Here is a 26,873-nt window from a genome sequence, read left to right on the forward strand (position 1 = left end):
TCTATTTGGTTACTTTTATACTATTGCGCAACTTCCTCTGATGTGTCTGTAAAACTTGTCCAGAATTTTTGTCCTGAATTTTGATCCTTGGTCCTGAATTTTTTATACCGTCCTGAATTTGCACTCATGCTAGTTGGTCACCCTACCCATAGGCTATCCGGTGGCATCTAACCAGTATGCAGTGCTTTGGAAAAAAGAAAACACAGGAAGGAACTTGGGAAACTTCTATACATTCAGCCTCTCACTTGATTCAATGTGTCCTTAATTTTAACAGATTTATTTTCTTGTGTCAGTGTTCCTGGGAGACTTGACATCAAGTCAACCTAATTTTATTTTTTTAATACATTAAGCATGCACAAGTGTGAAAACACCCATGATGTAAAAAATAGAGGGCTGCGATTTCAGATGAGAAGAAGTATTTCAGGACAACACTCTGGCGGCTCGCGCGCAATTTTAATGAAGCGCAGTTCAAGTGTGTCTAAACATTAGCATTTTCAAAGTAATCCCCGAAGCATAGGCAGCTCTTTATAGCTCTCTGCTGTGATAAAAGAACACTTTGCCTGGAAGAAAGAGAAAGTATCCTGGCTAATAAGGGCTCTTCTCTGGGAATTGCTCAATAGTAATTGATGACAATAAAGAGGAGACAAGTATAATAATTAGGCTGGTATAAAAGTGTCAGTTACAAAAAAAAACCTGACAACAGGGAATGGCCGGGGCGGCTCTCCAAAAAATGACACGATGGAGCCTGGACAAAAACTAGCATTTTTTAAAAACTTTTTTTATATTAGGTGTCCTACTGATTAAAAGGTCCAATGATAATATTGTATCTTCAATGAACAGTTAGTTGCCCTTCTTAAGTGAAGAACAGAAAATAAATGACAATTGCGTTTTCTGTTTTCCTCTTTGTTTATTTGGATGCCAGATAGTCTGAATAGCGCTTGAGTTAATATTGTTAAAAAAGCTTTATCTAGCCAAACTGGCCCGCCACACTAAGGAAAAGGTATAGTAAATTCAATCCAAACGGAATTTAGCTAAAACATCCATCCATGACTAAATCCATTTAAAATTTCGAAGTGTCTGTCAAAAAGTACATTACTACAGTTACATCAAAAGAGGCATTCTATGTTCGAAAGTTTATTTAATTTTAGTTTTGATTGGATTCTGTTGCATAAACGATTCACATGTACAGCAAAACATGATGTCAGAGCAAACGTTTTCAGTAAATGAATTACATAGATCTACATCTTTCAGATAAACTGAACCTGTCACTTTTCAAACTCTAGTACTCGACACAAGAGATTCTTCAATTCCCTGATTTCCAGAGGCAAATCGTGTACTCAACATTGCATAATTAAGGTTTAAAACGATCAAAGACCGAATTGTCTGTTTTCGTATATAAAAATTGACCCCTGGTGGCGGGAATCAAAGCATTGTGATCCAGAAAGTATAATTATGTACTGAAAAAACCTTCTCTAGAGCTACTTCTATTACAGAATGCGCTCTTTCCAGAGAACATGGGGCCTTATTTATGAAGGCCTTGCGTCAGTTTTCTGCCGCCGGTGCGTCACTTTTTGTGACGCACCGGCGGTGTAAAAAATGCGCCTTGCTGCGCTATATTTAAAAAGTGACGCATCTGGGTAGATGCGTCACTTTTTAAACCCCTGTGCCACATTATACCTGCGTCAGGTATAATGTATGCAGAGGGGGCGTTCCCCCGCAAAAAGCCTCGTAATAGTGACGCAGTTTCACTGCGTCACTTTTAGGACTCTGTTGCGTCAAAACCTTGCGCCTGCCTCACAGCAGGCGTAAGACTGACGCAAGCCCTTTCACATGGGGCTTTCCCCATGTGAAAGGACGCGTTGCTGGAGTTGCGTCACTTTTGTGACACACTCCAGCAATGCGTCACTTTTGCGCTTACAGATACGTCAGAAATACTGACGTATCTGTAACTCCTTGCGACATGATGCGTCATACATTAAATATGACGCATCAGGAATGTCGTAAGGAGTGCGCAGTGAAAAGTGACGCATCGCTGTTTTCACGCAGCGATGCGTCACTTTTCATAAATGAGGTCCATGGTGTACAGCCTTTAGAGAATTCAACTGTCGTATGTACTAACTTTTCTGTTATTGGTATTACCATGGCACTTGGTTGCATTTAGTCTTAAAATGAAATGCTGCTTTGTCTAATGTGGCGTAAATGTCCTAAGTCCTGGACAGAAGCCTTCCAATATAAACTTTAGAACTGAAACCCATAAACAAGATGTGGACCATTGCATTATGCAGTAGGTACATGTGTGAACAGGAAGAGCCATAAACAGTGCCTCTCCAGGACATGCATGTTCTCTTTCTACTTTCAGAGTAGAAAAGAGTCCAGTCGAACCCTGGAAAATGACAGAGTTGTGAGAGGCATCAGAACAGTTTCTAGAAAGATACTGGAAAGTAAATTATGAAAGGAAATATGTGTAAGTGAGAGCGGGCATAGGTTGTATCTCCCTGATTGAACGTAAATAATGCAGGAGCGGCCTGTGCAGGTAATAGCGGCGGGGCGGGGGTGTTTACTCGAATGACAACGATGAGGGAAAATTAAGTATTTATTTAATTTTCCCTCATCATCGTCTGTTGAATTCCCCCGACACTGCCACACCACTCTTATCTGCACGGGCCGCTCCTGAAATACTGATAATAAAAGTTTGTCATAAACGTATTGGTCAGAAAGCATTTCTTGCAATCACAATCACCATTAGACCCCTCCTTCTTTCCATAGAAATTCGTGTCACCCTTGCTCAGTATAGTGCCTTGTGATGGATCTTTTATCAGGAAGCTTACTTATAATATATCTATGTTCGGTTGGCCTGTTTGCCTGCGGTGCACATGAAACACAGCAAGGGCTTGCTACCAGGTGAGCGTTATTCACAGCTGATAAACACAAGGGGCCTCATTTATGAAAAGTGACGCATCGCTGCGTGAAAACAGCGATGCGTCACTTTTCACTGCGCACTCCTTACGACATTCCTGATGCGTCATATTTAATGTATGACGCATCATGTCGCAAGGAGTTACAGATACGTCAGTATTTCTGACGTATCTGTAAGCGCAAAAGTGATGCATTGCTGGAGTGTGTCACAAAAGTGACGCAACTCCAGCAATGCGTCCTGTCACATGGGGAAAGCCCCATGTGAAAGGGCTTGCGTCAGTTTTACGCCTGCTGTGAGGCAGGCGCAAGATTTTGACGCAACAGCGTCCTAAAAGTGACGCAGTGAAATCTCATAGATTTCACTGCGTCACTATTACGAGGCTTTTTGCTGGGGAACGCCCCCTCTGCATACATTATACCTGACGCAGGTATAATGTGGTGCAGGGGTTTAAAAAGTGACGCATCTACCTAGATGCGTCACTTTTTAAATATGGCGCAACGAGGCGCATTTTTTACACCGCTGGTGCGTCACAAAAAAGGACGCACCGGCGGCGCAAAACTGACGCAAGGCCTTCATAAATAAGGCCCAAGATCATTAGCATGAGGGCTCACCTCACACCTGAACTACCCGAGATGGAGTTAAACGTAGGTTTAAGCTTTAAAAACCAACTCTAGAGTCATTAGTTTTCCATTGCAGAAAAAAACAAATGTTATCACTTAAAATAATAAGCTCACAAAGGCATTGTACATGAAAATGGTTAAGGTACCTTTAGGTCAAACACAGGATCTGACGGCTGATAACCCTTTACCCAAAATATTGTCGTGAAGATAAAATTGCGCTCGAAGCAGGTGTTTCTACTTCTACCTACACAGTTGTTCATATAAATACATAAATATTTCTGTACAAGCCTTTTGAGAGTCTAATAGGCCATAACTACTGATAATAATACCAAATGTCTACCTTCATAATATGGTTTTAGCAATAGGTAAACATATTTTTTCACGGTAATGGACGTCATTATCTGTGCAAAGCCAGCTCTCTAAATATAGATGTGCAGGTGCTTCCATGCTAATATGTTTACTTTACTGGCAGCCGAATTACACAGCAAACAAATGTAATGCCGGAAACAGAGGGTTGTTAAAGACAATACATGTGCTCTGCATTTTACATAAAAAGTTAAAAAGACTCCTACAAGCTCAAAAACGTTTTTCTAACGTTGCTGCAAACTGAAAAGTGAGGAAAAAATACTTTGTTTACATCGCTGAAACATGTCTAAAACAGACTGAATGGTGAAGATTTGAGCTGAAAAGACCCACTTATTTTCGACCATTCCTGGTATAAATTCTCAGGCACTCCCCAAAGTGGTTCGAATACTGTATGTAATATCAAAGGGAGCGGACTTTTGAGCTCTACAGATGGCTACAGCAACAAGCTGCGGAAGGAGTCTGCAGATTTAGAAAAAGTAGAAAATCTATGAAAACGAAGAAATCTTCCCTCATGACCTTTTCTTTAATTTGTGAAAAGATTTTAAAATATTTGTGGATGAGGATTTATATGCAATATCATGCCTTACACAAAACTATATATAGCAAAAATAAGCAGCAGATGCCCATGCAGGTAAGAGCGGTGGGGCAGTGTGTGGGGGCAATATCGACAGACAACGACAATGGAAAATTAATAATTTATTTAATTTTCCCTCGTGGTCGTCTGTTCATTCCCCCCCAACCCGGCCTCGCCGCCACACCGCTCTTACCAGCACCAGCCGCTGCGGAATATAAGGTACATTTATAAGAAAACTAATGCCCACATTTTTTTTAACACAGCGCAATACAGCAAGCCACATTCTAAGAGGAGTTAGGTGCATGGAAAAGGAAAGAATGAGCCGTTTTTAACCTTATATAGTGCATTCCTGTCCTTTCCTAGTACTGTCTTACTTATGGCTGCATGTTATTTACTTTAAGGAATGCCTATGAATGTCTCTAGAGGATCATACTGTTTTGAACCCCTGCCATCTCGGTATCGTACTCGACTCCTCCCTCTCCATGAACCAACAGATCAATGCCGTCGCCTCCAGCTGTTTCAACGCCATCAGCACCCTCCATAAGACTTTCAAATGGATCCCCCCGAGTCAAGGAAGACGTCACCCATACACTTCTTACCAGCGGACTGAACTAGGAAAACGGCCTCTACACCGACATAAGCAAGGCACTACTCCGCAAGCTCCAGACGATACAGAACACCCCCACCAGACTCGTCCTCGGTATACCTCGACACGAGCACATCAGCCAACACCTAAGGCATCTCCACTGACTCCCCATCAAGAAGAGAATCACTTTCAAGCTATTCACCCACACCTACAAAATCCTGCACAACACCGGACCCCAGTACCTCAATGACAGAAGTACCTTCCACGTACCCAAAATAAACCTCCAATCTGCCAACCCTGCTCTCGCCGAAACCCCACGCATCCGCAGAGTCAAAAGAGGGGGAAGAGCCTTCTCCCACATCGCAGCCAATTTCTAATTTCTAATTTAATTTAATTTAATTTCTAATTTAAAATACTTCTAGAGCGCAGCGTACACCTTGCGGTTTCTTGGCGCTGAGGGGATCAGCAACAGAGGGGGGAAAGACCAGGGAGAGGTGAAGGGGATATTGAGGGAGTTTAAGTGGGGATGGCCTGGCTGAAGAGGAACGTTTTCAGATCTCTGCGAAAGGGGAGATACTAAGTGGCGGAGCGGAGGTGGTCAGGAAGTGAGTTCCAGAAGGTTGGAGCCAGGGTGGAGAAATTGGCCCCGCCCCACTTTTTGCGAGTGAAGCGAGGGATCTGGAGAAGGGACTTGGAGGAAGACCGAAGTTCTCTTGCAGGTGCATAAGACTTGATTAGTGAGGAGATGAAGGCGGGGGCAGTGCCCTGGCGGGCCTGGAAGACCATGCAGCCGATCTTGAATAGGGCCCGTTCCTTTATAGGGAGCCAGTGAAGCTCCCTGAGAAGAGGGGTGGAGTGGTGATAATGAGGGAGGCCGTACACCAGCCGGGCTGCTTGGTTCTGGACGGTCTGGAGTCTACGCAAACTGTACGCGGGGATACTGTGGTAAAGAGCGTTTGCGTAGTCCAGTTTCGATATCACAAGTGCGGCCATGATGATCTTAAGTGCCTGGGGGGAAAAGAAGCGGGAGACAGTGCGGATAGTGCGGAGAGAGAGGAAGCAGGAGGACACCACGGAACTGATTTGTGAATGGAGGGTGAGTTGGCTGTTTATTTTGACACCAAGTGTTTTGACCGTGGTGGAGGGGGTCGGTGCAGAGCCAAGAGAGGGGGGCCAGAAGAGAGAGTTCCAGGGACTGGACGAACCACTGGTGAGAACCAGCTCAGTTTTATCCGGGTTCAACTTAAGGTGGTTGTGGTTCATCCAGTCCCTGATGAATGTCATAGTTGACTGGAAATTAGAGACCGAGAGAGGAGAAGGGGACAGATCAAAGATGAGCTGGAGGTCATCCGCGTAATTATAGACGGTGACCTCCAGCTGCTGTAGTGCAAAGATGAGAGGAAAGATATAAAGGTTGAAAAGTAAGGGGGAGAGAGAGGATCCCTGGGGAACACCACAGGTGACGGGGAGGGGAGTGGCCGTGAAGTCGCCTAGCCGGACCCCCTGAGTGCGTTCCCTCAGAAAGGAGGAGAGCCAGATCAAAGCTGATCCTCCGATGCCGGCCGCCTTGACACGGGTGAGTAAGATGGTATGGTCCACCGTGTCAAAGGCGGCGGAGAGATCAAGGAGGACCAGTGCCTGGTGTTTGTTTTCATCCATACCCTTTCTGAGTTTGTCCAAGACTGAGACCACGACTGATTCGGTCGAGTGCCTGGGACGGAACCCGGCTTGGCGGGATGCCAGTCCCCCATTTGCCTCAACATGGGCGCTGAGTACCGCGGTAACGTGGCGTTCCATCACCTTGCCCAGAAAGGGAAGCAGGGAGATGGGGCGATAGTTGGCCGAGAGAGAAGAGTCAGCGCCAGGTTTTTTCAGGATGGGCACTATGGTAGCTGCCTTGAGCCTAGACCTGGAACGGGCTCCTGATCAACATCAGATGCGCTCCCTCCCTGAACACCTTCAGGAATCCTCTCAAGACCTGGCTCTTTGGTAAACAGAAGTGTGGACCTCCCCCCCACAGCTCCTTGAGATCCTCACGGGTGAGTAGCGTGCTTACAATTCCCTGATTGATTGATTGATTGATTGCATCATCCAAAACAATGAATCTGTCAAAATGTTACTGGAGTTAGACAATCCATCCATAACACATTTCACATAGCTCAAAACTTGTTGCACATTGTTGTCCATAACTATGCCCGCTGCCAACAAGGCAAGCCATTATAGCTGATCGAGTAGTCACATCTGTTACCTTATATGCTTAGAATCAAACATCTCTGTAAAAAAGAACAAATTCTAAGGAGTTGATCCAAAGAACGGTTCTGAGTGAGACATCAAAGTTGTGAAATCATTACTCTAATTTTTCTTTCTTTCTTTTCTATCTCTTCTGATACTCTAACTTTTTCATTTCTAGTATATTATGGGTTAATCTGTAACTGGATACCAAGCAAATTTAAATATAAAACTTTGGAACAACATCAGGGATGCCCAAAGCAGCTCTAATTTAGAAAAGAGTTGAAGACTTATTCTTTATAGAATGCTACATGACAATGCATTAACCGTACACAACCCAGCTTCCTCTCCTATTACACGTTGACTTTAAGCTTTTCTTCGACTAGCAGTTGGGTATATTATGGGTTATAGATGTGAACAGCCCTGTGCTGGGTACTACCCACTATATCAGTAACCCAATAAACAGATAGATGCAAGGAAACATATATACACATCAGCGGTGAGCCATTATCAACTAGCTACATCTTAATTAAACCACACATCTTCACTCTTTTCACATTTTCTTTGAGAATCCTCTTTAAAAAATAGTTTTTACTTGTTATATCAGTACAGTGATAACTTTGTAATCACATTTAAAACAAAGTACAAGTCCTATGAATAGCTCCTGATACTCTGAGACAGTCACAGCCAACACATGTTTTGCGACTCACCAACCACTTCTTTAAGGGCTCATGTGAGGAAAGTGAAGAGAAAAGTTATTAAGGAGTTCAAACAATATGACGCTTCCAAGTAGATCTCATAATTAGAGCATGGTAGATTGTGTAGATGTGTCTATTATCCTCAATAACTTGCTGTAATGGCAGTTCCATACTAAGATGATCTTTCAGCACAAAATAACTGCTCAATTATATGCACTTCTATTTCCTTTTGCGTTGGCATAATATATTGTTCCTCTTTCTACTCCAGTATCTTACTTTTCACTGTTCTTGTTTTTGACCTGCAACTCTGTTTGTACCTTGATCATCTGTAAAACGCTCTGATACCCGCTTGGGTCAAGTCTGTGCTATATAAAACGTCAAATAAATAAATAAATAAACTGCCAATTCCATTCAGTTATATCCCTCCATGTCATATTATGATCATTCAATCTATTACATGGTTTGAAACTGAGCCTTGAATCTGCATGACATGACTCTCAACCTCCCATTCCAAGAAACCCTTCGACTATGTACAGTGTTCCAATGCCTTTCGGCTATATAGAAATTCCACATACATACATAAGAAAGAACACAGGGAGGGGTAGTTATTGGAAACTGCTACATAACCATAACTCAACTTTCAATCTGCACCAATGGAGGCATAACCTCGATTTTGCCATATAACAGAACAAGATGGTAACCTTTAATATGTGGTTTCAATCTAGCTTCTATCGTTGCAGATATTTGTCTGGAAAGCATGTATGCTACTACCTTCTCTCTTAAAGTCAATAAAGAAAACTGAAATAAAAAAAGGTGTGACATAATTTGTCTACTGTCTGGATTGTCGAAAACAATGAGTCTGACACTATGTTTCCAAGTTCTCAATCTGCTAGTTCGGTTTGCAAATGAATGAGGTGAAACTAGATTTGTCACTTCAATTTTTTTTCGAAATAAGTACTTACTTTTAAAAGTAAATACACTTGTGTCAAACAGCACACCCCACTCTATGTCAATTTGTACATCTAAGCAGCAGTATTTATTCACAAGGCCATTTCTATATTATGCAGTTGTACATTAATCTCATCCAACAAATTCAGGAACTCAAGCACCCCTTGCTATGGAGAAACCAAAATGTTAGGTATACTACTGAATCAAAGTTGTGTCTGTCTCTGTATGAAATACACTCAAATCCCCTATCTTAAAGGCCAGCTGGTAACAGATTGTAGTCCTAATGCCAAAATATTATACCAATTGTGCCACCCCCTGAAAATATGCATTTAGTATTATACCATGACTTGCCACAATATAGGAGATGGTGCAATTAAAAATAGCAAAGTGTGTGATGTGGCTATATGTGATTATTTTCATCATTTGTTAAGAATAAAAGATGAAAATATTAATAAAAATACAAAGTAATCGGTAAATGAAAAAAATTCAGAATGATGAGAAGTAGCAACAACGGTGTCGGGGTTACCTTCAACAATCAAATGGAAGATGTATCCATCCAAAGCACTGAGAGTTCTCTCAAAATGAACAAAAAATGTTGATAAATCAAGTTACTGTGTGGTGATGAATGAACTTTACAGTGCAACGTAGGAGCTCATAATACAAGTAAAAGTCTGAAGTATACAGGTTGAAAGTATTACACAGGTGAAAGGAATTTCATAGTTCTATATAGAGTAATTTGTATGCCTTTTTATCAATCACTTGAAAACCCAAATATCTGTAGGGGAGTTTCATTGTAGATATTGGCAAGTAAATACCTTTGACTAAATAAGTGGTGTATTTCAATGATATATCTTTATATATTTTGAAAAAGGCTTATATTGGAATCCCCTCGAGGAGACACATAACATTGTAAAAAACTACTAACTAAATAAATATTGCATGAGTTACTGAGTCAGAAAGAACTCGAAACTCAATGGGACAGTCAATGTCTTCTATCCTATTCAGCCTTAAGCTAATAGGAAGGAGTTTACACAATGTACCATGGGGCATGTCCTGTCAATGGGAGATGACAATCATAGGAAGAAATGTACTAAATTGAATGAATAGGCTCTTTCTTACATGAGTTTCATTGAAATCTGGGCTCAAATCCGTTTTTATCTTCCTCTTCATTGGCATTCTAAATACTGGTTTCAAACTACACAGCATAGTCTAGGTTTGAGGCTCAGAAGAAAACATAAAGTATGGTAAGTTGGCATTGTCAGATATTGAATGGCAACTTGCTCAAACATCTTTTTCCATTTGTCCCTAATATTTTATTGTGCAGAAAATGCATACAATAACATTGTTTTATTAGTCTCAGTTCTTAAAAATGCAATAATTGCAACCTGTATCATACGAAAATATTTCTGAGGGTTATTAAGAGATCAACAATGCAAGTTAAAAATTCTTGAAAGCTTTGGCCTACCACCCCATCTTTCCTGTCTTTTTACATCTAGCTCTGCACGCTAAATTCTACCATATGGACAATTCGATTTACTCATCCCAATATCATTCACTCCTTGATTACGGCACACATACTAATCAATTACACTTGTCTTTTTCTTGTATATCTAGATGCCAGATGTACAGAGCCATTTTCCAATCGTGAACCCTGCAATTTGTAAAACTGCATGGTTTCCAATCACAAAATGGCATGCCACAGTGAATGGGGCACGTGAGGCAGTGCTCTCTCAAATAACTGCACCATAATAGATATATGGATTACTTTCTCTGAACTCCCTCAAATAATTTACTCTTGGCCACTTGAAATGATGTTCCTCATCAGGTGGATTTAAAAGATTAGGCTACTGCCCAGTGAATGTTCACAGGCCTGTGAGGCCATAGTGGTGCATGATATCTGATTGGAACTGTTCAGCGGAGAGTGTGACGGTGTTCAGATGCCAGGGTCTCCTTCCAATTGCACCATTTCCCATTTTGCTCCAGGTGTGTGACCGTGGCCAGCACATTTTTTAGGTAATTTGGACCATAATTTAAAAAGTATTAAAAAAACATTACCTAATTCTAAATATGAAATAGATTACATCAAATAGAAAAATCCTATTCATGTGCTTCAATGACTGCTGAATGTCACATGGACATAACACAGCATAAAATACATGTTTAGTTGCCCAAGATTGAGGATATAGCACAAAATCCTTTTCCTTAGGTAAAATACAAAGCAAGACTATTTGGTTACGTCTCAAAGGTAAAAGTATCTGATGCAATTCTGGTGGCTTGATTGAAATGGAGATGTGTAAAAAGATATTCTATTCAAAAGTAGGGTCCACAAAAGTTAGGAACTTTGAAGAAAATCCTTAATTAGTCTAATCAAGTAAAAGGAAAGAAATTATGTATTTCTTCTGTCTTAACAGAGAGCTGCTAATAACCCAGATCAAATTCAACATGGGGGTGGCCAAAGAAAGCAATGCTGTCAATTTTGTCATGTTCTAAATGTAATGTATCTAGAGTGAACAGACTCAGTTCGTTGTTCAGTATGTCTCAAATCGTGATCCCTAACTCTGTATCACAATGAATATTGTGAGTTTAAAAAATGAAACAAAGTGCTGTACCCCTGAAAAGATTTTTTTCACTGTATAGTAGATGTAGTGAGAGTAGGGTAACTGATCCTACATAAAATGAGTACAACACTTACATTAAGGGAAACACTCCAATATATATAAAACATTTGTATTGCATTTTAAGAAAACATGCTTTTCCATATTGAAAGCATCCCATGAGTACACAAAAGTTAATTTCTTTTTTCCTGCCACAATATCTAAAGTTGAAGGTGGAAGGATAGCCAGAGGAAGGGCTACAAGGATGATCAAATTCCAGAATCCATATTCCTTCACAACTAAATATGGCTCCACTTTCAATAGTTATAATTAAATATGATTTGTTTTGGGGGTCAGAGTTTCCTGTACATCAGGTTTTACTGTTCAATATGAGGTGATCCTGAACTCCAAAAACACATACTCAATACTGGCAATTGATTTTGGCAGAGATGCCGTATATAAACAAGCATTGACAAAGCCAATAGGTTTCACTTTTGCAAGAGCTATTTGCATTGTAAATGACAATGTCTTTTGCCCCTGTATTGTGGAGTGGATGTATCTGGTGTGGGGTAGAATTATGTTGGTTAGATTGGAATTGTTAGTTGTGGAATTATATGGACTGGAATTGTGTAGCGGAATTATGTGGCATGGTTTGTAATGGAATTGCGTGGCATGACATAAAGTGGAACTGTGTGGATAGCAATTATGTGGTATTGAGTGTGATGGAATTATGTGGAGTGGGATTGTGTTTCATGAAGTGTAATTATGTGGAATGGTATTTTGTGTTATGGAGTGGCATGTAGTGGAGTTTAATTATGTGGTGTGCTGTTGAATTTTGTGGCATGATGTGTAATTGTGTGGTGTGGATTGGATGAATGTGGTGGGTGTTGTGTAATTGTGTTGTTGAGTTGAATTATGTGGTTTGGTGTTGAATAATGTGGTGTGGAATGGAAATGTGTGGAGTTTATTTGTGTGGCATGGAACTCTGTGCATTGAGTTGAATTATGCTGATTGTAATTACGTGGCATAGTGTTGAGTCTATTAATGTGGTTTGTTGCTATGTGACAGAGTGGTTTTATGTGTGGTGTATTTATGCGGTATTGAAAAAACATTAATGTGACCATGTGTTATTGCAACTGGTGCTCTTTATAAGTATTAACAAATGTCACATTTGTGAGGCCTCTGAAGGCTTTATCCTTCTTTTAAAGCACTCTAGTTGGGCTTCTTTGGCCTAGAAGCAATCTTGATAGCTGCCTAGGCTCGACCCAAACGTGAAAGTTGCCACCGATCTTCCGTAACCTTGCAAATTGCAAAGGCATTGGGGGTCACAGTATTGAAAAATCACCCTCCCTTCAAAATGATTATTGTTTTGCAAAGTTTGGAACATGCAGTGTCATGAGGTTGCGCAGCATACCTAACATGTACACATGACAGAACCACTATACACCAGCTCAACTTGGTCCTTATTTCATCCAATTTAGAAGGATGAAATACCATGTTCTGGACATGAACCTTTGACCTTCAGATGACACGCAAATGTCTGAAGTAGAAAAAAGCAGATCTCAGAGATTTGTGTCCGGCTGAAAAAGCACAGATCCAAAATGTGTTGGCTGAAAAGTAATTGCATCGGAATGTGGCCGCACCTTGCCTCAGAATGTGCCCACTTCGAGCCAAAACAACAGAGTGTCCAGCTCTTAAAAACTGCAGCTGTCAGAAAGCCTCCAGCACAGCCCAGTGAAATTAGTGCTTGCATCCAAATACCTGTGCTTCTTACAGCTTTTAATTCTGGGAGGAGGAGACAGAACAACTTCACCTTTCATCCTCCCAAAAGCGACAAAACGAGTAAGGGTAGAAACAATACGGGCTTCTCTTTACTTGTTGCGCCATGAAGACGACATCAAATGTTTTACAAAACTTCATCTTATAAATATATTTAGGATTTATATTTAAACATATTTGTTATTCGAGAGGAGTCGTCTTACGTTCCCATTTAATGCGTGATCTCCTTGATAAGAACCATTTTGTATCAATTAAATATGTAAGTTTTTTGTCAGAGAGTGGATAAATATGACAGGTCAGCATCTTAGCTTGATTTCCTTTCCAAGGTCTTGTTGGTGCTCAAAACATCAGCAAAGAAACTTAAGCAAAAGCACATAAGTTCAGAATGTTTATACAAAATGATATGAAGATCACAAAAGGTAGCAGCCACTGATCGAGCAGTTTCTTTAAACATGCCAGAATTGCCCAAATGTTTCTGTTCTAATAAGTATATTAACATGTTTTTGATAAAGCATTTGCTGCACCAATCTTGTAACTTCGAAGCGCTCGACGGAGGAGGCAGCTGCTGCTGCTTAGGTATAAGAGGCAGATACCACTGTGCTAGAGGCCAGCCTTCATCACTAGTACCTGGGGGCATGGTGGAATCATGGCCCCTCTCTGAAGGGAGCGGAGATCATAGAAAGGGAACTGGTCGTGGAAAGAAAGAACAGGTCTCTGCATCCCATGGGAATCACCTTAGATTGTGTTGCAAGAGGGCGTGGGGCTGGGCACTGAGTCAGGATAATACACACCACTAGACAACCAAGGATGGAACATGCAAGAACAGAGTGAGTAGAGGACGGGAAATATCAAAGATGCCTATGACAGGGTAAGAAAGCTTACACTTGATGATTGAAACATCTTTTTATTGTGAAATCACAGAAAGTGTATTTAACTAATAATTGTCTGTTTTAATTTTGATCAATTCACAGACTTTGTCTTGTCTTGTAATTGTTCGTACTTTTCTATGTTAGTATGTATGTGGAAGTTGGACACAGGCTTGTGTCCCACTTGGAAATTGTTTAATATCTTTTCACATTTGATTATACTGATTATTAAATCTGTCCGACTGGACTTTGATTATAGATTTCAATTTTGGTCTATATTTATCATTGTTTTTAAATTTAAATTGATGTTTGGGACCACTGTCTCATGAAATATTGTATACCCCCAAGGCCCCAAACCTATTGCTACTTTGGGTTTCCCTTGTTCTATATAGCAGGGTAAGAAAAGCAAGCAACGGAGCAGGAGGTGCGGGAAGAATGGCAGCAACAACAGAAGAAGGAGGGTGCGGGAGGGAAGATGCAATAGCATTCAGGCACCAAATCTGAACACGCACCTACAGTGTACCATAAGGAGGAAAGAAATGAAAAAATAGTCCCCCAAATGAACAAATAAACAACAAAAGAGTAAAAATACAGTACTTTGACCCTTCTCCATGGGAGAAATTGAAAAAGAAAAGGAGGGACAAAGAGGAAGGACTGAGCAATAGCAGGCAAGGATTTTTAAAGAATACTGAAACAAACAAATGAAAAGCAGTGGGTGGGCTGTAAGCCCGCAAAGGATTATATACATAGTAAATACAACAGGTCTCAAAAGCTCAACCTAAAAAGTGACCTTTTATAGATTAGTGATACACCTGAAGACACATTGGCACTATGTGAAAATATTGTACAAAAAAGGAGGGGAGGGGGGTCTGTACCTCCAATGCATTGTAACAAGCCCAGTTTTTAATGCTTTTCAAAAATTCAGCAGTTTGCTTTGTAATCTAATAGCTGACAGCAGCTGGTTTGAATAAGATGCTGCAGCTACTGAGAATTTTTGGAATTTGTAATAGACCTTGGTTAGCTGCTCTGAAAGTCAATAGTTGTTTGAAGATATTTTTTCAAACCTACATGGTGAGAAGGAAATAGAATCAGCATACCTTCTTACTCCATAGCTTTATGCAATAGGTAAAAATATCAAGGTGACATTAAATGGCATTATTTGAATTGTTGTCCAATTGCGATCCTTTGATCGAATCATGCTTCAAAAACACACAAATTTGCACAAATGAAGTTTGATGAAGCAATCATGCAGAGCAAGGTATGAGTCTTCACAACTGTTTTACCCTCAAAACTTTGTATCCTATCATGGCCAATTTAGATTTAAATTGTACTTGATTAAATTAGATTTTATTGGACATGATACTCTTCAAAAAGGACGTCATTCAGCTGGAGGCAATCCATCCTTGTGACTGGTCGGACCATCACATTATCACCTTATTTATAAAGGAAATAGTAAAACTCAACTCAGCCCAATCCACAAAACCAAAGATCTGTAAAAGAGACTTAAAAAAACTTAACCCCAACACATTACCTTCCTCCAGCTTCAACCTTCTTCGACCTCCTGCAGGCACCACCGACGTCAATGATCTTACCAACCACTATCTCAACTCAATGACCCCGATAGTTAACGAGGTAGCCCCCCTTCAACTAAAGAGAATCTCTACTAAAGACTCTAAGCCTTGGTAGAACAGACTTCTTAATGAGGACAGATGGTCTCTCAGAACTTTTGAATGCAACTGGAGATCAGCCCGATCTGCCAACCACCTCAAGTTACTAAGGAAAAAGAGAAATGCCTATTACAAGAAGATCAAGCGCACTAAAGCAGACTTCTTCAGCCACCAACTAGACCAAGCAAGAAATCGTCCCCAAAAACTTTTCGAGTTAATCAAAACTCAATCTAATGACGCACCTCAACGCCATCATTACATAGCCCGACAGCAACCCACCTGTGAAGAATTCTCGGCCTTCTTCAAGCAGAAGACTGACAACATCAAGAAGGATCTCCTAAATGACCTATTACTACACACCGTTCCTCACACGAAAACCACCCCCCCACCGCCAACTGCCCCACACCTAATTCCCTCAAAGTTTGAACTAAAAAATGAAGCAACCTGGTCATCCTTTGCTACTTACACTGAAGAGGCTTTAGGCAAGTTTCTTTCTGCCCTAAAGCCTGCCAATCACCTCACAGATCCTCTCCCTGCAAACGCTGTTAAAGACTTAACTCCATGGCTTCTGCCTCTCTGGAATAAAATTATCAACAGCTCACTTCAACAAGGTTGCATCCCAGACTCACTCAAAGTCGGACAGGTGTCACCCATCCTAAAGAAACCAACAGCTGACCCTACAGACCTTAACAACTATCGTCCGATATCTAATATTCCTACCTTGGCCAAACTACTCGAGAAATGTGTACACCACCAACTGACTAAACATATTGATCACTTTGACCTTCTTAACAAGCACCAATCAGGCTTTAGAGCTGGCCACAGCACTGAATTTGCCATGACACATTATTGATGATGCGCTACAAATCCTTGACCAGAACGGGTCATGCCTACTCATCCTATTAGACCTATCATCAGCCTTTGATAAAGTCAAACACAAGAATCTGATAGATATTCTGAAACATAGAATGGGTCTATCAGGTTCAGTATTAAACTCTTTTCTCCACAACCGAACACAAAAATTCAACAACACTCGCTCCAAACAAGTACCACTAACGTTGGGAGTTCTGCAAGGGTCTTCACTATCTCCGACACTGTTCAACCTTTTCATGGAACCACTCACCGATATTCTACATGCGTCTAACGTGCAATATCATATGTACGCTGATGATACACAACTTTATTTTAAGATCAACTCCCTAGAAGACATTAAATTGCATAACTCAATGCTCAGAAACACCCAGACTTGGCTGGCAGAAAACCATCTCAAACAAAACGCTCTAAAAACCGAATTCCTGCTTATAGCACCACCCGCCAAAGTCCCCATAATGCAAGACTTGAGCAAACATCTTACTGCACTCAACGTTCAACCAACCATTGTGGACTCCGCAAAATCGCTGTGAATAACGCTTGACAGCAACCTCACGATGCAGAAACACATCAGCAACGCCACAAAGGGAGCACACTTCCAGATAAACACACTGAGGAAGCTGAAACCCTTCCTGTAAGCTAATGGCTTCAAGCTGGCAGTACAAGCGCTAGTTATCCCTCGGATGGAGTACGGAATTGTCTCTCTGTGTGGCCTTCCAAAAGCTACAACAGCTCCCCTAAGAGCCTCAATAAATGCTGCAGGGAGACTCATCACCGGCTCGAAAAGGAGTTCCTACATATCACCAATCTTAAAGTCCCTGAATTGGCTACCTCTTGAGGCCAGAATTCATCTAAAAATAGCGTTCACTGCCTCATAAGGCCTTAAATCAAAATGCACCCAGCCACCTCGCACAGAAACTGTCGATCTCTGGGGGCGTAAGATCCTCAACGAGTGCGGAAAATCTACTACTAAAACCTCAAAGGTTCAACAAGAAAAAAACATACATACGATCCTTCTCGAGGATGGCGCCCAGGATATGGAATACTCTTCCCCCAGAAACTAGACGGAATCCCTCTACTGCATCTTTTAGAAAGGAAGTAAAAGCGATCCTCATGGCAAAATTTACCTTACCCTAGTCGAAATAAGTCCTGAGACCATCTATACCCTTAACAACAAATCCTTATGATGATATGGGTCCATCAAAACATCCTAATCACCCTATTTGACTTTGTTTTGATTCAAGCATATGTTCCTGTTATTTTGCCTTTCTGCGCGAGATGTAATGTATAACTGATTGACCTGCATATTTTAAGGTTTAGCATTGCTGTATGTAAAGCGCTCTGTTATACGCAAGGATTTTTTGTATAATTGATTTACCTGCATTTACTTGATTGTAGAATTAGCATTGCGCAATGTAAAGCGCTCTGATATCCGCAAGGATCTTGTTTGCGCTCTATAAAACCTTCTAAACAAATAAATAAATAAATAAATAACCCAAGACGGGAAGCCTCAGCATGCTAGAAGTTCATCAGTTTGCAGTATATGATTTCAATACAACACGAAAGATATGCAGAAAGTATGCTTCACAAAAACAGTTTAGTCAGGGAAGTCAAGTATTTGTTGCAAAATGTAATGTCTGATAAAAATAACTAAAATCCACTACTGGTTATAATAAATTGTGGACCTATTCTTAGTTTGCTCACACAAAGGATTCCAAATGATGAAAACACTGATCCCCTGTATTTGGGGCAATATTGGATGACTGAAGAACATCTTTCATAGTAAAAATTATGTCTAAACAAATACCTGGTCTACCACCATATTTTTAAAATAACCCTTGACAAATCATGTCAACATTTTTATTGTACTTAGAAAATGCAAGCAACAAACAGGCAAGCAGCAAGGACGTATTAAATTAAATATCACAAGCCAGCAATCCATGCAAATATGCTTATAACACTACTTATTTGAGTCTTTCCTAAAGGGAAAAAAGAGCATAAACACATTACCTTGACTTCATGAAAGGAACGATATAATTTTCTGCAAATGCCCTAGGCACAGATTTACAGCGATTCTCTCTATATCACGGAGATGCATGCAAATTTCAGATATTTACACCTGCCGTCCAATTTCGTCATTCTTGTTTGTTGGTGGTGTACCTATTGTTAGGCCCTGGCTTCAAGGGTACTTTGACAATGAATTGAACATACACAAGGATTTACACTGGAGTGATATTCGGAGTGTGCATGTGCAATTTGTTGATATTCCTAGCAACTTTAGATTACTTGAACACAAATTTCTAGAAATTTCTGTTGAAACAACTGGTGTGAGTTATAGTTTTTCATAATCAGCTCTTGAATTAATTCAGAGGATAAATACCTGTTACTAGGGCCTATGTTGGAATCTTGCTATTCTTGCTTAAAGGCCTCATTGGGGTCCCAATTGCAACGCGTTTGATGCCCTGTCCCTTTTCTTATTCTCAACCACATATAACTAGCCCATCTCTGGGCAGATTTGTAGAAATAAAGACCATTCCAAATCATTAGATTATGAACAGGACAATACCTTTAAAAAACGCGTGGGCAGCTTTCATTTTTAACAGCTACATTTAAATAAATCGTTTTAATCTCACGAAGTACGTATGAAATAAATAGCGCACTCATGTAGGGCTAAATACTGTATTTCCTGTAAATTTCATTGTGAGAATACAGATTGCCTTGCAAAGTGTGTGTCATTTAACTTAATGCACACACTATCAACCCGTAAACTTAGTTGCTCGGCAATATGGTCATTCCATGCAAGTCTACATATTTAACAGGCATTTAGCATTACATTGAAAAACACAATAACCTTTTCATTTGTGAAAATCAACACCTATTTTCTGCATGTAAAGAAAATGCAAAAAACTAGTCAACTCAGTTTAGGGTTTTAATTTTGTACAGCCATGCAAAATGCCATTCTAAAGGGCATATTTACAAGTACTGTGCGTCACTTTTCTCATGTTAAAAGTGATGCAAAAGTGGCACAAGGGGCTTGTAAATCTGCCCCTAAATATTTTTGAAAGTATCTTTCAAAGCCGTTGGAAAAGGGTAAGGTTCAAAATAAATATCTCTCCATGTGACACCATAGGAACCTTGTCTGAATGTGAGCAGTAACTGTTTAGTCTAAGAGGAAGAACCAGTAAGAAGTACTCACCTGCTTGATTCGTTGTAATGCTGACAGCAGCAAAGTGACGTGAAGGCATATTCAGGTCGGACACACCATTCAAAGCTTCAATCTCAAACGTGTAGTTGGTGTGAGCCAACAACTCCGCCACCATGACAGTGGTATTTGTTAACCCATTCTGACGAGGCAGGAAGTGCACATTGCCGCGACATGGCTCACATAATTTAATGCTTCCCCCACACTTCTTACAGACAATATTGAAGGTAACATCTTTTCGGCCACCTGTGTCTAAGGGCCAGCTCCAGTCCAGTATAACAGATGTTTCGTTGATCAGGGAGATAACATTTCTTGGTGCAGATGGTGGTCCTAAGGAAAAAAGTTACAATGGTGAAGACAGTGGTTTATTTGCTTGTGTCAAGCCCAACATATACAGAGCTTGCTTGAAATGTGACTATACATTTCAGGTATGCTTCAGAAAGCATCAGCAATTACACTTAATTCATATCATGTTATGGTAATATAAACATTGTTTACTGGTTACAATTAGAAATCTTAAAAAGAATATTACCAGGGATTTTATGGGTGTTTGAGATAAGGAAATACTTTAGACCTACGTTTAGAATTGGGGTTTATGGTTGGCAGAGGTATGCACAATGTCCAAGCAGGAACCACCACTCTAGTCAGGGTAAGCTAGATGCACATCAATAGATAACCTTAGCTCACACTCTGGTAGCTAAGCACAGAGCAGTGAGGCTTATCGAAAGAGGCAATGTGTAAATTATGTGTGCAACACACACACACAGTAACACAATGGAAACGCCACAACAATACTCTACACAAGTTTAGAAAGATAGATAGTAATTTTATGAGTGAAACTAGATGAAAATGACAAAAATCTAAGATGCAGAACTGCAGTTCTGATTATTTAAATAATGAATCAAAAAGTACTGCTGAGAAGCAAATAGCACTTAAGGTTTACTTAAGCTCTCGCTGAACTGGCTGAATTCAAAATTCAGGCTGACCACAATGCAGGGCCGACTGGCTACAGGACTCATGCAGGTCTCGCTGAAAAAGTACCTTGGATGGAGCAAGCGTCAACATCGACATCAAAGACTCAATGCGTCGGTTCTGATCCACACAGGCGATGAAGTCTTCATCGCTGAACCCCTTTAAAATGCAGGCATTGCTTCATTGTCAACCTGCGCAATCTGTCGAATCGATGATGTTGATCGGCTCCTGTGTCAAAGGGCAATGCATCAAATCCAGTCTGCTCAAAGTTGTCACTGCATCAATTTGGATGGTTCTTGACAGCTGGAGTTACCTTTCAAGGGCACAGGACTGGATGGGCACCACTTGGCAGGGCAAGACTCACATTTGGCGGAGTTACAGGTGATGTTGCAGAGTTGAAAGAAGTCTTTGATTGCCTGAGACTTCAGAATAGGGGGCAAGCTAGCAAACCCATGAAGTCACTCTGGGATCAAGTGAGATGAGTCCAGCCATGTCCTCAGCAGGGCAGGGCAGCACAGCAAAGCATAAAATCAGTCCTTCCAGAGCAGCAGTCAATAAGAGTGGCAATCCTTGTAGCACAGCAGTCTTTATTCTGTCAAAGTTCTTCACAGGTCTAGTAGTGTACTGCCTTGGTAGGGTCAAAGCCCCAGTATTTATACCAAGGTTTCCCTTTGACTTGGGGGTGACTTCAAAGCAGGCCCTTGAAGTGCACAGGTTCCCCTTTCTTTCTAGCCCTTACTTTGACTCTCAGGAGGAGGTTATCATCCCTTTGTGTGAAACAGGACATTGTCTATTCTGGTGTAAGTTTCAGCTCCCTCCTCTCTTCCTGCCCAGAAAGAGTTATTAGAACGCATATGAATGCAGATGTGTTTTTGTCACACCTACCCTTCCTTTGTTAGTGGCTGTCTAGGGGGAATGCACAAAATGTAGCTGCCACCCACCGCAGATCTGTATTAGAGACAGGCTGTAGACACACGGAGCAGAGAAATGTTCACTTTCTAAAAGTGACATTTCTAAAACAGTAAATTTAAATCCAACTTTGCCAGTAAATAAGATTCATCATTACCATTCGAAAAAGACAGGAAAGCTGATGCAGGTTGTCCTTTCTAATTAGGAATTACAGCTTAAAAGAATTCCCAGTGTTAGCCTATGCGAGGAGTAAACCTCATAGTAGTGAAAAAACTAATGCAGCTGTTTGCCACTACTAGGACATGTAAAACTGAAAAGTATATGTCCTGCCTTTAATGTGCACAGCACCCTGCCCTGACGGCAACCCAGGGACTACCTTAGGGGTGACATGTGTAATAAAAGGAGAGTTTAAGGCTTGGCATGTAGTTTTAAATGCCAAGACAAAGTGGCAGTAAACTGCACTCACTGGCCTTGCAATGGCAGGCTAGAGACAGATTTGAAAGGCTCATTGTGTGGGTGGCACAACCAGTGATGCAGACCCACTAGTAGCATTTAGATTACTGGTCCTGGGTATATGGTATACCACTTTACATGGGACTTATGAATAAACTAAATATGCCAAATAGGTATACACCAATGTCGCAATCTTTAGGGTAGAAGCATGAGCACTTTAGCATTGGCCAGCAGTGGTAAAGTGCTTAGAGTCCTAAGGTTGACAAAAAGATACAGCAAAAGGGGAGGCAAGTAAGAACAATCATTGGCATAGCAAATAGGTCTCACCTTTCTGACCTAATAAGTGTTTAGCCATGTAACAGTTGATGTTGTTGCACCAAGGATATTGTGCTCGATAACTAAACACTTATAAGGTCCCAAAGTCGAGACCTAGAAGGTAGTACAAAATTGCTTGTGCTGTAAACATTAGCCACTCGCATTGAGTGCCTTGCTAACCTCGTGCTCCTAAAACGGGATATTTACTCGATCAAAATGTTGTACATGAAGCATGGCACAACTGTATAATCTCAGGCATTTTGCTTAACAGTCGTAAGGTGAAATGTGTGAAATTTCACGAGATTCGACTGGCCCCCGCCTAAATTAATAGCACAAAATATTGTGATTCATCAAATAGGAGCCCAAAATGACACAGCTTGGAGGCTGGAGTACACAGAAGTCTGAGATTGCCACAATGGAAGGAGCCAGATCAAAGAAGGGCATTCAGTATCGAGGGTAGAAAATCAGCATTTTGCATACTCTGCATCAGCCTGACAGTAAAAGCTCTTTTCGTTTCCGTCTTCAAAGGCTTTATTAGTTAGCGTCTGCAGCACCGAGGTGCTTACACCGAATCTGCAGACTTCTGACAGTCAGAGAGAGACACTTTTTTTTTACATAACTTAACATGAGGTAAGGTAATATAATACTATAATATCCCTGAAACCTATGGTTTTTCCAGCGAATTTCTAAGGATTTTAAATGCTAATTTATAAACTATAATGTAGTGGTCACATTTGCAGGGTGGTGCAGAAAGGGGGCTGGGCCCCTGACCAGCGCTCAGGAATTCCACTGCATCAGACATACAGGTGGTACCAGGAGGGCTTCTTGGCCGCCAAAGTCCCTCAGGAGTAAAGTAGACTTCATCCCCTACAAGTAGTGTGCCAGTAGGCATGTTTGCAGAGTAGTGGAGAAAGGTGGCCTGGCTCTCAGCACTCCCACTGTGTTGGACTTACTGGAGATAACAGGAGGGGAATTTGGCCCCCAAAGACAACCTTGAGGGCCAACTACCCCTCCTATTACCTCCAGTAAATCCCACACAGCAGCATTGGTAAGTTCTCATAGCAGGCCACGCCCTCTTTGCCCACCAGTCTGCGAACGCACTCCCTGGCGTGCTCTTGGATGGGATTAAAGTCTGCTTCACTGCTGAGGGTCCTTAGGGGCCAACTAGCCTATCTGATACCTCCAGTAATCCACAGATAGTGGAATGCTGAGCGGTGAACACAGGCAATGCCCCTTTCTGCACCACCCTGCAAAAGCGCCTCCTGGCTTGCTCTTGGTTGGGAGATTAAGTCCCCTTGCCTCCTCAGGGTCCCTGGGGGCCAACTAGCCCTCCTCTTATCTCTAGTAAGGCAAACACAGCTGGATTGATGATAGTGGTCCGAAGCCAGGCCTCCTTTTTACACCACTCTGCAAACATACGCCTTGGGGTCCCTTTGCTCAGGGGATGAAGTCCACTTTAGTTCTGAAGTCCTCAGGACACAAGAGGACCTCATCACCCCACCAGCAGTGCACCAAGAGGCGTACTTGCAGAGTGGTGTACAAAGGGGCATGGCCTCGGACCTCCTCTCAGCAATCCCACTGTGTGGGGTTACTGGAGGTACCTAGTGGGCTAGTTGACCCCTAAGGCCCCCTTGGATTCAAGGGGACTTAATCCCCCAACCCAGAACACGCCAGGAGGTGCATTTGCAGAGTGGTGCAGGGAGGGGGCGGAGTCTCCGGTGAGATACAGGCTTCTCTTTTCTTTTTTTTTTAGAAGGGGGTCTGTGTGGCCCCCCCTTCTCCTAATATTTTTTGGGCCCTGAAGACCAAATCCCCCAGGGCCTGGGCCTTTTTTTCATTCTTTTTTTTAAACAGGAAGAGGGCTGCTTAAACAAAAATCTACATTTAAGGGAGGGGGGCCACCTTACCCCCCGCCTGAGGCTTTTTTTGGCCCCAGTGACCCCATTACCTGGGGCTTTGCTTCTTTTTGTACTTGTTTTTACTTTATGGGAAGGGGCCACGTGGCCCCCCTACCCTTGGCCAGTTTCAGCCACGGGATCCCATGCACCGGGGCCTGGGCTCACGTTTGGGGACTACTGGGGGAACCCCAATTCCCCGGCAGTCCCTGCTGGTTCCCTGGCTCCTGCGGGAGTTGGCATTGCTTTAGGAAAAAGGGAGCTATAAACATGCAGTTACCTTTGTCCAAAAGCAGATCTACTTCGCTGGAAGCGCGAACAGTTTTTCTGCTCTCACTTCCATGAAGCAAAGCAGAAGTTTGCAATGACATTGCAACTGCAATGTTATTGCTGGAGCCGGTCCTGGAGGGTGTTGGTCCCCAGGGCCATGGAGGGCTCTGGAGGGGGGCCGCATTGCCCCACTCCCAACTTGTACATAGCCCCGGGGAGCTGGTGGTCCCCAGGGCAGTGTGAGAGGGCTCGAGCCCCCACACATAATTTTTAAAGCTAGTTCCGGGGAGATGCCGGTGACCGAGGCTGTGGAGGGATGCCAGGCCCCCCCTGCATTTAAATATTGAAGCTCCGGGGAGGTGGCAGTCCTCGGGGCTTGGGGGGCCCACAAGGCCCCCCACCCATTATTTTGGAATGCCCCAGGGAGGTAGTAGTACCAGGGGCAGCATGGGGGGCAGGAGCCTCACGCTTTATATAATAAAAAGCCCAGGAAGGTGGCAGTCCCCAGGGCTGCGGGGGCCTGTGCAGCCCCTGCATATATTTTCCACATTGCTCCCAGGACCTGGCCCACCCAGGGGCTTATTAAAATGAAGCGCAGGACACTGGGCTTAATTTTTTTTAAAGATTTCAGCGAGATTCACATAGGGTCCATGAATCCTGCCCAATTTTTTTTTTAACCAATTCTTTTTTGGGACCCCCTTAGGGGGTCAGGGTGTTTCTACCCTGCCCCCTTTTCTTCATTTTTAACCTTTTTTCTTGTGACTCGGTTCAACCTAGTCACAAGATGGCTGCCAACATTTTCTGGTTTGCATTGTTGGCAGCCAATCAGAGTCAAGCTTCTGATCTGCAGGGTTCGCGGATCCACAGCGGTCACCAGATATCGCTATTTTTATATTTTTTAATTTCTCAGGAACTACTGAACGGATTTACACAACTTAAAGCAATGAGTGCACTCTTGACAAAGAGCTAGCTTTCTGTCAAATTTGGTGAAATTCCCTTCAGCAGTTCGGGCTGTAGCTGTGACAAACGTTTCCAATTGAAATTAACATGGAGAAAACAAGTTCTGGGACCCCCCTTTTTTCTCTGCCCCCACTTGACGAATCACCACAAAACTTGCTAGACAGGAGTTGACCGGAGCCCCCCATTAGTTTTGAAAATGTTGCGAAGATTTGTCAACCAGCGCAAAAGATATTGGAAAAAGGCTTTTTGAATAGACACAAGGTCCTAACTATGACTTCCTACTGGTGACCTCCAGTAGGTAATATATATATATATATATATATATATATATATATATATATATATATATATATATATATATATATATATATACATATCCAAATATCCGCTCCTGACAATAATTCCAGGGCACAAACGGGCAGGGACAACGAATATTCAATGCAGATTAAGTGTTTATTGTAAACAGTCTGTCATTACGTGTTTCAGCCTTTGCAGGCCTTGATCACATGATATATCAACAAGATAGAAATACATTTGGTGACAATCTGAAATCACATTTGGTACATACTGAGTTATCAACCCAAGATCACAGCATCCCAAACTATAAACGATAGAGTATCACAATATAGGGGTATGTCACTTTCGGTAAAGCAGGGATAATCGCTTCATCATTGGACAACACATCAAAAATCAATATATATAGTGGCTTTGCCAAGGGTCACCCATTAAAACATGAGGCAAGCCTATTTGCTTTGTCAAAGGTAACCAACTTAAACTATAAGGAAAGTCTATTGATTTTGTCAAGAGCTCACCATAATAAAAGACCAATAACCACATGTTCAAAAAAATCACCAGTGTTTGCTGAAATAAATAACCATGTTTAAATGAATTAATTGTCAATAAAGCATTGAAATGGCTATTAGAGATCACTATCTACAATATACTATCAACAAACATTGACATGCAACATAACACTTGGCACCAAGTGCACTCTTGACTGGGTTGGGCTAATACCCTCGCCAAAGCAACGTCTCTGTGGTACACCCTGAAACTGGGCATGCTGTGTTATCAACCTGGGTTCGAAAAATGTGACATTATTAGAATTTCAGTGGTAGGGGATTTGGTTAAAAAGGGTTCGATACTTAACCCCTTATATGCTGATGACGGCCCCCGGCCATCATGC

The 26,873-nt window shown here is 41.7% G+C and overlaps 1 protein-coding gene across 3 annotated transcripts in view; it reads right to left on the minus strand.

The window, feature by feature from the left end:
• The window catches only part of EPHA3 (EPH receptor A3), an 861,555-nt gene that overhangs the window by 521,907 nt on the left and 312,775 nt on the right, over positions 1-26,873 (minus strand). For all 3 annotated transcript variants that reach the window (XM_086934429.1, XM_086934428.1, XM_086934427.1), the window contains exon 5: positions 19,911-20,246. In XM_086934429.1, the coding sequence (XP_086790555.1) occupies positions 19,911-20,246 (336 nt within the window). The remainder of the gene's footprint in view (positions 1-19,910; positions 20,247-26,873) is intronic.

This window comes from Lissotriton vulgaris, chromosome 8 (assembly GCF_964263255.1).
Source record: "Lissotriton vulgaris chromosome 8, aLisVul1.2, whole genome shotgun sequence".
NCBI lineage: Eukaryota > Metazoa > Chordata > Amphibia > Caudata > Salamandridae > Lissotriton > Lissotriton vulgaris.